This window comes from Saccharomyces mikatae (assembly GCF_947241705.1).
Source record: "Saccharomyces mikatae IFO 1815 strain IFO1815 genome assembly, chromosome: 8".
In the NCBI taxonomy this organism is placed as follows: Eukaryota; Fungi; Ascomycota; class Saccharomycetes; order Saccharomycetales; family Saccharomycetaceae; genus Saccharomyces; species Saccharomyces mikatae.
The window spans coordinates 510,675-525,985 of record NC_079263.1 but is presented as its reverse complement, the minus strand read 5'-3'; the positions used below and the strand labels follow the sequence as shown (position 1 = coordinate 525,985).

Sequence of the window (15,311 nt, the reverse complement as noted above, 5' to 3'; positions counted from 1 at the left end):
CGTGATTGTTAAACGAATACACGAGATTCATATATTTCAATCATAAGTCGTACATTCCGGGGTTGAAACTCTTACTAGTCTCTATATCAGATGGACACCCTAAATTTTACATATCTGCGTCAAATGTTGATGGTGAATATATGGAACGCTTCTGATATCGTTACGATTGAATGAAATCTGTACAACATTCACAGGCTCTTTTGTTGACGGAACAGAATGTAAGCATATTCATTCTAGTACTATAACTTTTGTCTCACTTTTATGTTCTCTTGAGGGAAAAGTTACTGATTGAGGACGAACCACTGTAGACCAAACTTTCCCTTTTCGTACATTCTATCCGGTAACGTAACCCCTTGATCCTTCTTGGTAATATTTCGTAAGTTTAATGGTGTTATTTGCTGATGTCAAAACGCCGTTCATTCAACTTATTTGACAATTGCTACTAAGCCTTTGTGTGATATTGAGTTACATAACAAGGCACGTTCACCTTTACAAGAACCCAACTCCCTGTGAGCCCTGTAGCGCGCCTAGTACAGTTGGCATATCGCAAGATAACCTCAGGCATAGTAAAGTAATCAAGTCCCATAGTATTGGTGTGCTTCCATCCAACATATGAAAAAGTACAACCCAGCGATATTTTTAATTCTTATTACACATGTAGGCGAGATGGTACTCTCTCGCTATAACATCACAATCAGTGCACATCAAACTTGAATGAAACTAATATATAACTTCACTGAGTGTGATCTTCACATCATTGTACCATCTTCCTTTTTTTTCACAAAGTTGTTATGCTACTACTAATGAATGGGCCGCAAAAACTTGTAAAAGGTAATATATTACAAGAAATATGGTTCTTTCCGGTCGCTAGGCTAAGTTTTCCAGTAAGTGTGAGAATATTTTCAACAGTTCGTATCGGTTTCTCCTCTCTAAGTGTTTCCACTATGATAAAAAATTTCTTTATTAAATATCTACTGTTCTAAATAATGATAATATCAATATAGCCTTGCTATATCTTATAGAGTGTATCTGAAGTTTGGATTCTCGAAATCAGTTAAATCAGAAAATTCAAGATTTTCTGCCTCTGGTTGAGAACCTCTTTCCGCAGCTATCTTATCACGTCTCTTATTCTCCCTCATATTGATAAAAAGTAACACAGATAGGATGACGATCATAAAAGCGTAACATACAACCATAGCAACTTTAGCACCATGATATTTAGGTGCCTGCTTAGCAATAAAAGTTTGTGGACCTGCCAAGTTGGCTGCAGCGTATGCTACTAAATTTATTGAAGATACAGTCCATTTTTTACTATATCCCGAGGAGTTTGCACTGATATTGGAAAGCACACAAATAAATGAGACGGGTGAGATATACCATAGATAAGCACCAGCCAGTCTTGCACTTTTTGAATTGTCTGCAAAACCTAGCATACAACTAGCAATCAATGCTAAGACAGCTGCGAAAATGGCCCAGCCCAACTTGTACTTCCAAAATGGTATCTTCTTATTAGTTGCGTAAACTGCCAGAATACCAAATAGTGGACAACCAACCAATTCAACAGCACCAGTAGGTAGACCCATCAAGAAAGTATCCTTTGTTGAATATCCAAAATCGTCTTTCAGCAGAATACTCATGAAACTAGAAATACCACCATTAGGAATATTAGAACTCACAGTAAAGAGGAAGTACAACCACGTTCTAACGTCTTTCAAAGCCTCTATAATTTGGTACTTTTTAATTTCGTGATTACCGAACCCTTGTTGATTGGATCTAATTCTTTGAACAACCATTAATTTCTCTCTTTTAGATAAGAATCTTGCTTTTGATGGATCATCCGGGATCCATAGGTATATCAAGATACCAACAAAAATAGTAATTACACCGGTAACGACAAATAAGGTTTTCCATGCTTCAATAGCATAGGAGTCCCGATGAATATAAACACCATACGCGATTGCATTGATTAGGACGGAGCCAAGACCATTCATACCGAACCAAATTGACACTCTTGTAAATTGTTCTTCTGATTTCCAGTATTGAGCCGTGATAATGGTGAAGCAGGGCGTGACAACACTTTCAGCACAACCGAGAAGCACTCTTAGAAGGATGAAAGTGGGGTATTTGACTGTTGGAGCAGCGTGTAGAGCTAATAGCAGCCCCCAGATGACAATAAAACCACCAAGCATTTTGGACATATAACTTGTTCTTTGGAAAATAAACTGTATTGGACCTAGATTCATGAACAAATAACCGAAATAGAAGGCAGAAGTGACCCACGAGTACTGGTCGCCGTGCATTTTCAAATCGGTTCTTAAGCCCATCACTGCTGCCGAACTGGTGGAAATCTTGTCCATGAACTGAACAGCATACAATATACACATTAAGGGAAACATACAATAATCGATCTTCCAACATAGTTTTCTATCCTCTTCCGGGGTCACCTCAATTGCTTTGGCTTCCTCAGCCAACTTCATGGCCTCATCGACCTTGTCACCGATGTAGACAACTTTACCATTTGGTGATATGACCGTACTTAGAACTGGTTCTGCAGTTATATCTTCGTTTTTGATTTCAGCATCTAAAGTTATGTTCAAGTTTTTCTCATCCAGAAAAGCACTTGAGTTAGTGCTGGCATCCCCCGACATCCTGATTTTGTTTTTACTATTTCAATTGTTTTTGTTTTGTTGTCCTCTTTCGAGGCTTCTAAATTGAACATTCCTCCAAGACTTCCTGGTTTGATGTTTCTTTGGCCTACTTATATACATATATTACTCTATTCAAAACGTTAACATATTCGCAAAAACAAGAACTGATAAGCAGTGCTAGTCATATCTTTTAGCATATACTACTATCTACTTGAATAAGTGCTTCTTGATAAGATGCTATAGAATCTTCCCCGATAACCCACATTATCTAAAGGTTACTTGTTATTAGTTTGCCAAATTGCACACTCTCTCAGACTAACGCGAAGAACTCATTATTATCGAAAAGAAATAAAACGTGCGGCAGGAGCGCACTGTAGCGCCTTATCAGCGAATGAGGCGCAGAAAAAGAAACACAAACTAGCAGATTTACCGTGGGGATTTTTAGGTATGTGGAAGCAGTTTTAGATTGTCATGTTATCAATACCGAATTAAGCGTTTTTTTCTGCTTTGGATGGAGTCAATTGAGCTCCTCTGTTTCACTCGGAACTCATTACGTCTACAACTTACCACGAATCAAGCAGTAAAGTAATCAGACACTGGCTTTTGACCCCTCTACGTATTTTTCTCATTTTGCCTATATCATGAAAGGCTTGCAAAATTAAAGTATGGGTAACTTTCTGTTTACCTAATCTTTGATTTTACGATGCAGAATAAGAGATACAGATGTTAAGAAACAGGCGACCCTCTTATCGAAAAAAGAAACTTTAGACGATTACAATTAATGGACAAGTTTTTTTTTTTTTCCGATTTGTATATTCGGACTCGTTATCTTTCACCATCCTCATCATCGATATTATTATGTGTAGCAGGTGAATAAAAGGTCAAGTATTGGTATCGTAGATAGCCAATACTTTCTGTTTGTGATAGCATCTTGACGGTAGTATCTGTAGTGAAAGAGTGAAGTTATTCCACATAACAAGCTTCATTTTTTGAGTTTCAACTTTCTTATGCTGGAATGGGAGATGACAAATGCAAATCTTGTCGTTCTCGAACTACGGTAGATATTTGCGATATAGATTTGACCTGGTATCAGTGTAAAGTCGTTGATAGATTACCGGATAACAGTTTCTGCGCTGTTCTGTACTTCTATATTTTTATTCATTACTTACTGACGTTGATAGTATTCTACAGTGACTGGTTCCCAGGTGCGATATGATTGCTAGAACTAGGTCACGATATATAAACTTCATATTCCCCATCGGATATAATGTCTCATTAGATACTGACAATTCACTAGATAATTGTCCAAGACATAAAGCTACCACGCTGACACTGACTTGACGGAAGATAGGAGTGAAATAAACTCTTCACGTCTCTTTAAACAAAAAAAAATTACATGGTTAGGATTTATGAAGGCTCAACTAGGTAAAAGCTATTGACGCGTGCAGTGCTTTCAGGACATCTTCTGGTGCACATAAGGTATTGTCATAACTACTCTTCTTTCGGCTATGATTTTCTAAATTCACAAACCGCGCGAAAAAGCTGGATAAAAGTAATATGCCCATCTGTAATGTGGTGCCTTCGTTAAACTTTTTCTGACGCATTTTTATAGTTGAAACAATTCCTAAAACAAATAAAAGAAAGCATTCTTCAACTTCAAGCTAAAACTGCTGGATATCTACACTAAGCGTTTAATTAAAAAAATTCTATTTAGATTTTAAGAAGAACAATTATGCTCTCAGCTAAAAAAAAGCAAGAATGAAGATACCGGCCAAAGTGCTCAAGGCATTGGTTCTCAAACCAGCAGCAATACCTTCGGATTGTACGATGATACCAGTGGATATTCTGGAAGCAATTGTTTGAGAGGTTGGAGCAGCAGATTTGGAAATTGTGCTGAAAGTTCCAGAAGTGGCTGTTGTCAACGAAGTTTGTTTAGGAGCTTCGGAGGTGATGGTCTTAACGTGACAGCCGTTGTCGTCACAGTGGGTAACAGTGACTGTGGTGTATGATTTTGGAGAAACGGTTGTGGCAGTGGTGGTTGCAGTTTGTTCAGGGACTTCTGAAGTTACGGTCCTGACGCTACAGGCGTTGTTATCACAGTGAGTAACAGTAAGGGTGGTGTACGACTTGGAAGAAACGGTTGCGGTTGCGTCGGTAGCGGTTGGTGCTACAACATGGCATCCGTTTTCGTCGCAAGATGTGATGGTGGCAGTAGTAGATGGACATGGGACAGTTGTGGTAATAGTGTGGATATTACCGCTAGCATCAGTTGTTTCTGAACAGGAGACAACGACTGTGCTAGTGGCATTTAAGTAAGTTAATGTTTCAGTGTAAACAGAGGCGGAGCCTGAGGTGAGGCTAGCGGTAGATCTGGCAGAACCAGTAGATGAAGTGATTGGACCAGCGAGTGTTGTGGAGTTAGATATACCAGAAACAAAGCTACTAGATGGTGAAATGGCTGAGCCAGAGATTGAGCTACTAGATGATGAAATGACGGAGCTAGAAATGGTGGCTGAGACAGTTACTGAAGAGTTGGTAGATGATGCACCAGCGGTAGTGGAAGTAGATGAAGATGCGGCACTAGTAGCGACAACACCATTGTAGTTTAGATAATAAGCATAAGCGCCTGCAAAAGTTCCTTCTGAGACACTGAAACCAGAACTAGAAAATCCAGTACCGATAGCGAAAGAGAATTGTCTGTTGCCCTGGGTTGCAGTTAAAACACCTGTAGTGCCGTCGTATGAAAGAGCAGTAATGTCAGCGGTAATGACAATTTGGTTCTTGCCGGTGTATCCAACAACAGGAATAGGAGTAGCATTGGTTTCTGTTGGGTCGACGGCAAGAATACTTTCACCTTTGAATACAACAGTTTGGCCAGTAAAGGTGTCCGGGTAGTGTAGGTAAAGGTTGCCAGAGACAATGTTGACGGTACCGTTTCCGGAAACTGGTTCGACGATGACATAAGTACTTCCGTTGTCCAGGTTTATTTCACCGTTGTTAACAGACCCTTCATCTTCGGCTCTACGTTGCAAACCAGATACAGAACCACCGTTGAGAATAGCGTTAGAGAAAGAGAAGGCACCGGTGTTAGAGTAAGGGGAGAAGGTAACTTCACCCTTCTTGGTCTTTGATAGACTCAAAGAAATGTCACCACTGCTTTCAAAAGAGCTCGGAGTAAAGGAGTAGACGGATGCAGAAGTGGCACCGGATTCTTCGACATTAAAGTTACCGAAAACTTCGAAAGTCTCACCGGAGACGTCGAAGGTGGTACCTTCGTATGTTGTCTTGGACTTTTCAACAATCAAATCACCATGAACTTTCAGGTCGGATGAGAACATGTATTTTTCACCGTCAAGCAAAGTCAATTTACCACCGGCAGCAACTTCAACGGCTTCGGTTGCAACTACTTTACCTGTAACTGTAAGATCTCCGCTGATAGTCGTTGATGGCAAATAAACAGTACCGTCTCTGGAGGAAAGCGAGTCCGATGCGGTGGCACTTGCGCTAGCTGAAGAGATGGAAGTAATAGAACTCAAGGCATCGGAGGAAGTTGATGCAATTGCACTGGATGAAGTGCTATTGACATAAGATTCACCCAATGCGCTTTGAGAGTATAGTGCCAAAGCTAGAGCAGCTTGAAATTTATTAAAACGATTGAACATCTCTTTATAGATGAGGCGAGATTTTACCAGAAATGAAAAATGTAACTAAGTTGCAAAGATCAAAGTTTGCTATTGATGTATTACTACTACAACAATAATAAAATGAATTGAATAATCTACAGTAATCAATTGTATTGAAGCGTACTTACCTTCTTTTATACATTCGTTATTGCAATTGCTTACGGACTCCGAACCTGTGACTACAGAGACCGAGACTATAGAGACCGATGGTAAGCTAGATCAAAATTTTTGTGCACGCATTTCTGCGAAGAGTATCTGCAGCCCTGCAAGGCTTGTGCGCGCGCGTTTGTTAAATAAGGAACGAGGTGCTATAGTCAAGCATCTCACTAATACAGCAGCAACAGAACGTGGTTCAGCCTGGCCAGATCTTGACAGAAGAGGTACGCGAAAAGCAAGACCGAGTGTAAGGGCTCTCGGGAGCATATACACAATCACTTTCAATAAGTTATTACCTTCCCATGTACTTATCCATCCAATGATCAGTAACCTCTACTCAAAATGGATCATTCATCCAGAAGAAAGAATTATTTACCATTCGAAAGCATATATTGGTTAGCCACTCTCAAGAAAAATAACAGTCTATCCGAAGCCACGAATTCTTCTGTCCCTGAAGCGCGCGGCTACCTTGGCTCTCTGCGACGCGAACGGCGTTGATTTTCCGTGGAAAGATGGCTGACAAAGTCCCTATACAAGAAGACGCCTTCCGTGGGTTTACTGAAACAGAAATAGCAAAGGCAGCAACTTACTCTCTGACGATAGTTAGTACGCCTCGTGAGGGAATCTTTTTTTTAAATGTTGCGTAAAAACAAACGTTAAAGCGCATGGATCTCATTATAAAATTCTCGAGCTTGTTTCACAACGTCCTGCTGGTAAAACAAAAGCCAAAAGAAACCGGATAACCGGCTTTCATATTTATTTCAAAGCTGTTTTCGTGAGCAATTCAGCTGTACGGGCTTAGTAGTTCTTTCTGCCCACCTATTGCCTTATGCTGATCTTCAAGAAGACTGGTTTGGTCACTTCCCAATGTATTATACATTGTTCCTGTTTGCTGGTTTTCTGAGCTCTTGGATTCGAAAAGTTTACATATCGAACTTCTTCCAAGGTCTGTTCTCAGAAGATAGTCACGCTGCGCTCTTGGTGCCAGTATTTGCTCAGCCCGGCTGTTTGATCTTGGTATAATGGCCATCTTTCCATCCGACATGTTCGAAACGATGTCGGCCTTTCAAATACTCTTTCATGTCACGTAGTTTCTTAGTAATTTTTATACGCGCAAAGTTGGTCTCAGGTAGCAAGTTGTAGAGATTTATTGTTACATTCCGACAACATTGCTATGAGATGTGTGTTCGACATACTGGCTGGACAACTCTCCGTAAGCTACATATATATCTACCTTCTCGATGATAGTGGTTTTGTCATAATGAGAGAATGGATTTATCAATTTATAAAGCATATAAAGGCGAAGGCTGTTCTTGATCGTGTATCGTCGTAACACAACCGTTATAACAAGGCGACAGGACCGAGAATAGCAAATGTTATGAGCGTGTAGAAAAAGTAACTCCTTGAAGCAGGCTCTTTTCACATATACCAGATGTCAGCGCTTCTGATTACATTCATATGGAGACGCATTCAGGTCTCTTCTGATATATATTCTAAATCGCGCTCTGCGTGTGTAAGAGAGAGCAATAGGTGAAGGTGGAGAACGAGAAAGGAGGAATTAGCAGCTTTGAGCAAGGCTTTATTTTGTGCCCGTTTATTTCAAGGGTCAACACATTAAAATAATTTCAACTTACTGAATATCCATCAATTAGGCTGATTCGCGGACCATAATAGGTCTCGCACATATTAATCCTAGAACTAGATACTGTTGGTACTTAAGAAGGTTTCAGTAAGTCGATTCAAATTTTATGATCTATAAAACTATGAACTAAAAATAAGAACAAAGGTATCGAGAAAAGAGGGATAATAAGAAATAAAAGTACATGTCTAGACATGTCTATTGTAAAGAAGATGAATGTATAAAAGAACGTTTGCCTCAATAAACAATTGACATCAACAAGGAGGCAATGAAGACACATAGTCCACTATTGGCCAGCAGACCATTCGCAATACCAACGTAGCTTGAAATCTCTAAGGAAGCTGTGCTGGACACAGGTGTACCGTTTGAAGAAACGCTGCGAGGCTGTTGAGACATAGTGATCAAGCCAGAAGTTGAGACACCTCTGGTGCTGGCAGTTACAGAAACAGAAACAGAAACAGAAACACTATTGGTGTGTCCAATTGCGCTGGATGCAACAGTCGAGTGTGTTTCTTCGGCATAGCTGGATCTTGAAAGTGAAGAACGGGTTGCTGTTTCGGTTTCAGCAGCTTCTGATATGGAAGAGGTACTTACAGTATTAGAGTTAACAGCTTTTTCGTCCGTAGTTTGTGGGCTCCATGTGGGGAAAATCGTTACGACGTCATTTATGGTAGCCGTGGCTGTCGAAACGATAGCTGGCGAAGCGGTTTCTGAACAGACACCAGATTCACAAGAAGTAACTGTGACTAGTGTTGTCTGTTGTTTTGATTCTGTAGTGGAAACAGGACACCATGTTGTGTATTCAGTGACAGCTCCATTAATAGTAGCTGTGGTTGTAGAAACAATAGCGGAAGAGGTAACCTTGGAACAGATGTCAGACTCACAAGAAGTAACAGTAACCAGTGTAGTTTGTTTTGCTGGGACTGTGGTAGAAATAGGACACCATGTGGTGTACTCTGTTGTGACGCCGCTAACGGTTGTTGTGGCTGTAGAAACAATAGCAGAAGAAGTGGACTCAGTGCATGTATGAGGTCCGCAGGAAGTTATGGTAACCAAAGTAGTTTGCTCGCTTGTTGTAGTGGTGATATATGAAGATGAATAACTAGACACCTTTGATGGTTCTGCAGAAGCGGATGAAGAAGAGACAGAGCTAGTTTTGTGATTTGTGGAATAGCCAGTAAAAGAATTAATTGAACTGCTTTGGATTTCAGCGGAATCGGTAGTAGAACCAGTAGTTGGAATAACAAATGTTTTAGATGGTTCAGAAAGTACAGAAGAGGGGCTCACTAAGGTAGATGTTGAAGAAATTGGGGTTTGATCCTGGGAGCTGGCGGAAGAACTGACAATTGAAGTTCCGTTGCTGGGGTACAAGGGCGTGATAATTGGATGAGAAGATGTGACAGAACTAATGATACTTCCTGGAGTAGATGATGAAACACTGGATGAGCTGACACTGCTTGGGGTTCTGATAACAATAACAGTTTCGTCAGTTGGGTTACCATTAGTACCGGTGAAAGTGCTCATTTCAGTGGTTGTCGTGGTGAAAGTACCAGACCATGGTTCAGTGGTCGTGGTGATCAGACCTCTACTGCTTGGAGTTCTGATAACAATAACAGTTTCGTCAGTTGGGTTACCATTCGTACCGGTGAAAGTGCTCATTTCGGTGGTGGTAGTAGTGAAAGTACCGGACCATGGTTCAGTAGTGGTGGTGATCAAACCTCTACTGCTTGGAGTTCTGATAACAATGACGGTTTCGTCAGTTGGGTTACCATTCGTACCAGTGAAAGTGCTCATTTCCGTGGTTGTCGTGGTGAAAGTACCGGACCATGGTTCAGTAGTGGTGGTGATCAAACCAGAGCTAGTTGGCGTTCTGATAACAATGACGGTTTCGTCAGTTGGGTTACCATTCGTACCGGTGAAAGTGCTCATTTCCGTGGTTGTCGTGGTGAAAGTACCAGACCATGGTTCAGTAGTGGTGGTGATCAAACCTCTACTGCTTGGAGTTCTGATAACAATGACGGTTTCGTCAGTTGGGTTACCATTCGTACCGGTGAAAGTGCTCATTTCCGTGGTTGTCGTGGTGAAAGTACCAGACCATGGTTCAGTGGTCGTGGTGATCAAACCTCTACTGCTTGGAGTTCTGATAACAATGACGGTTTCGTCAGTTGGGTTACCATTCGTACCGGTGAAAGTGCTCATTTCCGTGGTTGTCGTGGTGAAAGTACCAGACCATGGTTCAGTGGTCGTGGTGATCAAACCTCTACTGCTTGGAGTTCTAATAACAATGACGGTTTCGTCAGTTGGGTTACCATTCGTACCGGTGAAAGTGCTCATTTCCGTGGTTGTCGTGGTGAAAGTACCAGACCATGGTTCAGTGGTCGTGGTGATCAAACCTCTACTGCTTGGAGTTCTAATAACAATGACGGTTTCGTCAGTTGGGTTACCATTCGTACCGGTGAAAGTGCTCATTTCCGTGGTTGTCGTGGTGAAAGTACCAGACCATGGTTCAGTGGTCGTGGTGATCAAACCTGCTACACTTGATGATGATGGAGCACTGGATGAGCTGACACTGCTTGGGGTTCTGATAACAATAACAGTTTCGTCAGTTGGGTTACCATTCGTACCGGTGAAAGTGCTCATTTCGGTGGTGGTAGTAGTGAAAGTACCGGACCATGGTTCAGTAGTGGTGGTGATCAAACCTCTACTGCTTGGAGTTCTGATAACAATGACGGTTTCGTCAGTTGGGTTACCATTAGTACCAGTGAAAGTGCTCATTTCCGTGGTTGTCGTGGTGAAAGTACCAGACCATGGTTCAGTAGTGGTGGTGATCAAACCTCTACTGCTTGGAGTTCTGATAACAATGACGGTTTCGTCAGTTGGGTTACCATTAGTACCAGTGAAAGTGCTCATTTCCGTGGTTGTCGTGGTGAAAGTACCAGACCATGGTTCAGTAGTGGTGGTGATCAAACCTCTACTGCTTGGAGTTCTGATAACAATGACGGTTTCGTCAGTTGGGTTACCATTAGTACCAGTGAAAGTGCTCATTTCCGTGGTTGTCGTGGTGAAAGTACCAGACCATGGTTCAGTGGTCGTGGTGATCAAACCTGCTACACTTGATGATGATGGAGCACTGGATGAGCTGACACTAGTTGGCGTTTTAATCTCAATGATAGTTTCGTCAGTTGGTAGTCCATTAGAACCAGTGAATGTAGATGTCTCAGTGTATGTAGTGGTGAAAGAACCGGTCCATGATCCTGTGGTAGTGGTTATAATGCCTGAAGTGGTATGGCTAGGAGGGTCTGGGATAGTACAATTAGGCTGATTTAGATTGTCGTCGAAAGAATATACGTACCCTTCAAAGTCGTCGTTCACAATAGTACCATCTGGTAGTGTCACACTAATTGGAAGTGTACCCCAAGAAACAGCATTTGAATAAACAATCTTCATTGGATAATAAAAGCCAGCATACATATAGGCTGATCCTTCTATGTTAGGCGGTAAGCTCTGGCCCCATGGTTTGATACCATTAATTGTAAAGTCAGCGGATGTAATTGGAGGCTGTTCTTGTTTACAACATTCAAATGCAGCATCACCTCCGATTGATAGAATTGCTGAGTCATCTACTGTTGCAAACTTGAATGTGTACGAGCCAGTCTGGGGTGGCAAAAAATAGCCTTTCATTTCCACAGTTATGTTTGTTGGAGTGGTGTAAAAACCAAAGAGATCTGAACTCCAATACGCAGCGCTTTGGCTATTGGAGCAATATTCATTGTTGCACGTGAAGCCCATGCCATCATCAGAAGAATCTTCTTCAGGGCAAGAAAAAGTTTCAAAAAAACCAACACAAGGTATATCATAGTGAATCGAAATTGTGGTCTGTCCTGCGACAGAGCCCAGCTTCGCCTTATTTGCATATTGATAAGCCATATACGCCGCATTTGAATATGTGGATGAATCCATCAAACTATATTGATAAAAATTGATGTTCATCCCATTTTTCCTTTGACCCTCTGGCAGGCACGCTTCTATACTTCCAGAAGCTACTTTAAGCAGTGCTAGGAAGGCAAACAATGCCAAAAATACATAACGGTGAGTATTTATCATTTTTTGGCTAATTGTTCAGTAGTGATGATCTATTAGAAGAAAAGTGACGGTGGAGAAACGAAAGCATGAGGGCGTTCTTTTTATATGTCCTTTATTTATCAAAATATTGCTTTTCTGAAGCAGAAGACTACAACCAACCTTCAGTGTTTCTAAAATGATAAGACTGTGAAAGTGTGAAATATTTCATAAGAAATTCTCTCCATTGACGGTATACAATCACTACAAATTGTAACTCCATCCCATTCTCCCCAACAATTATTTGCAAACGTTCCTTCTGGTTCCTTCCAGGACTCAACGAACGCAAAACAAAATAAAAAATTAAAATGTTTATTTGTGAAGTACAATATTAGACGCGCTTTGAGTTCTGCTAAAAGCGACCTACGACATCATCTTTTACATTTTCATGCATCCCTAAATCAGGCTGAATTATTATTTTTTAGGAAGCCACGAATAAAATGCAAGGATGCGTTGAAGTGCCAAGCTTGATAACGATGGAAATAATTTATATGACCTAGAAAGGAGTATGTTTTATTTTGCTTGACAGCAAGTGGGTTATTTTTTTGTGGCGAAAATGACATATTACATCTTAATCGGAACGTTCGAGGGAAAAGGAAGAAAAACGTAGCGTGAAAAAATCTCGTGAGAATCCAGAAGTTTGATCCTGCATGAAAATCTGCGGGAAACAAGAGAATTTTTCATAACTAATGCCAAATAAGGTTTTTCCTGCAAAAGAAGGTTTCGGTTGTAAGGGGATCATTTGAGGGGGGCAATAATAACGCCAGAACAAGCCGTAGGAAAGTGACCCGATTGCTGCAAATCGACTTGAAGATCCCTTCCACAACAGGGCAACTTGGTGGGCTCTATGCCTCTACTTTTCAAAATGAAAATCATACTGGTTAATAAACTTCTGCAACATTTCACCGCTTATACTGTAATTCTCTTTGCATTTCCAAAGTTATTGGCTCTTATCTGTAGCCATAGACCAACTAGGAAGAGTATCCTGCAAAAAAGCTTGTTTGGAGTGCTCCCACCTACGTTCTTTTTACTATATATGACATGGCGTGAGGTTGCCTATATTTTAGCATCAAAATATTTGATCATAGTGATGTTTGTATTCGGTTGCTCAGCACTCCTTATGAGGAAGATTTATAATTGACCTCGCGATCCCCTGATGTTTTGGCAAGACTTGACAATGATGTTTGGATGTTAGCTCTTGCAACAGAAGACTTATTCCAATATTGTCTGCCTGTTATACAATTTCATGGAATAGATTTGTCGGAATCATCACAATTTTCCTAATAATTTTTCTATCTTAAATGTTTAATTTGAACAATAGCCCATTCATGAGTTTCCTCTTTTATATGGCGATAATGAGTTCACAGCCCTATTTTGCATGATGATTCAACAAGCAAGAGATATCTTTAAAGTTATATTTTGAATTTTCAGATTGTGCTACATGCAACTAGCACTACTGACGAGTAATAAATAATATGCTGATGTTTTGATAGGATTAGATGGGATTGTACTAATCTTCATTTGACGGAGCTAAGAGCGAGCAAATATCGGGTTGCTTATAAATCTTCTACAATCTCAGTTAAAGAAAGTATTTACGCTTCTGCTGTTCTAGCTAAGAATAACTCTTTTAGATGGATCCGTGCAAGCACATCAAACAGAGTATATGTCTCTCACACATCTGCGTTGACTGTGAACTGCTCCCGCAGTGAATATTGATGAGTCTGGATATAACTTCAATTGAAATACATCATTGCCAGGCCCCACAGTATAAATCTCGCTCATTTTTGAGCAATACGTTATTGCTAAGCTTTCTTTTCGCTATTTTCTTAGTCCTTTTGTTGAACCATCGGAATTATCAGATTCTAGGTTTCCACTTTGACTATTAATTTTGTGACGCTCACTCTTCATTAAAATGTGGTTTCAGAAGGAAATAACTATATATCCAATCTTTAGTTGACTTCTGCAAGATATTCAAAGAGTGTGCACTGCATAAGAAAGGGGATACGCACTTAGAGAATTCGGTGCAGATCACATTTTAATAATTCGTCGAGTTATATTTTAGACAAGTACCTAGAGTGATTATGAATTTGGACGAAAATCATACGTTTTCAAGCGGATTGTTTCACTACATGATCGACCTCCCGCGCACAAAATGTTCTTTTTCCTCGAAATACTTTTTTCCTTATACTTGAGTGAAGATCATATCAGCATATCATACTTGCGGGTGATCCTTATGAAACTATGAATATCGTAAAGCAGAGCTCTCATTACTGTTATTTTGTGGGTTCTCGATATTCCTTTGAAATCCATGGAGACGATTATTTCACGCGATAACATGATGACAGAATTACATTTGAACCGAACGCACAAATTAGGTGTAGTAATCTGCTCGTACTACTTTCTTTGAGAAAAATGTTATAACGTTTGTTTTTTACCCTACTTGCAAATATTGTTGAAACGAATAGCTGCTGCTGCTGTATTGTTTGAATATAATCATGCAAAGTTTCATGGTTGTTTGCTAATAATTAAAAAGTATGAAAGGCATGGTCCACCAATAGGCCACTGCCTTTAATAAAGTCATAAAGTTTAAAAATACTAGTTGCGATGAAGGTACTCATACGCGCTTACAGAGAGTTTTTACACAGTTTTCGCAATTCGCGTTTATGTGGGCAGCATCCCATTGTAGTTGGTACGCGGAAATCGCGCATTAATACAACAAGGTCTGTATAATCTAAATTAAGTGGGTAAGGACAGAGGTCATGAAGCAGCCTGGTGCTTCATACGCGTGGTGAGATTCTTGAAATAGATCTTCCGACACATGTGTATTTATACGATCGACGTTTTTATAGCGGATAAATGCATCTGGAGGCGGGGGAAGGGCAGAATTGTGCTGCGAGTAGAATATGGCACATTTCTCTAATGCGGAAAAATTCTCGCATAAAATTCCGCCACGGGGAAATTCTCGGGCACTGAAATCGCGTGAAGGTCAAATAAGCTGCAGAGGTGCTATGACCTCGCAGTCGGGATGTTTCTCTGGCAATTAGGTACTAGCGTGATCTTATGTAG

General features: G+C 40.5%; 3 protein-coding genes across 3 annotated transcripts; all 3 read right to left on the bottom strand.

Moving 5' to 3' along the window:
- Window positions 1-1,016: 1,016 nt before the first annotated feature.
- On the bottom strand, window positions 1,017-2,648 carry SMKI08G2550 (allantoate permease family MFS transporter; the record flags this gene model as incomplete). The annotated part of the gene is made up of 1 exon (XM_056223073.1): window positions 1,017-2,648. The coding sequence occupies one exon, from the start codon at window positions 2,646-2,648 to the stop codon at window positions 1,017-1,019; it is 1,632 nt and encodes a 543-aa protein (XP_056082701.1).
- Window positions 2,649-4,390: 1,742 nt separating this feature from the next.
- SMKI08G2540 (uncharacterized protein) lies at window positions 4,391-6,310 on the bottom strand (the record flags this gene model as incomplete). Its single annotated transcript, XM_056223072.1, has 1 exon — window positions 4,391-6,310. One exon carries the CDS (start codon window positions 6,308-6,310, stop codon window positions 4,391-4,393), a length of 1,920 nt encoding a protein of 639 aa, XP_056082700.1.
- Window positions 6,311-8,363: 2,053 nt separating this feature from the next.
- On the bottom strand, window positions 8,364-12,086 carry SMKI08G2530 (flocculin FLO5; the record flags this gene model as incomplete). Its single annotated transcript, XM_056223071.1, has 1 exon — window positions 8,364-12,086. One exon carries the CDS (start codon window positions 12,084-12,086, stop codon window positions 8,364-8,366), a length of 3,723 nt encoding a protein of 1,240 aa, XP_056082699.1.
- Window positions 12,087-15,311: the final 3,225 nt, after the last annotated feature.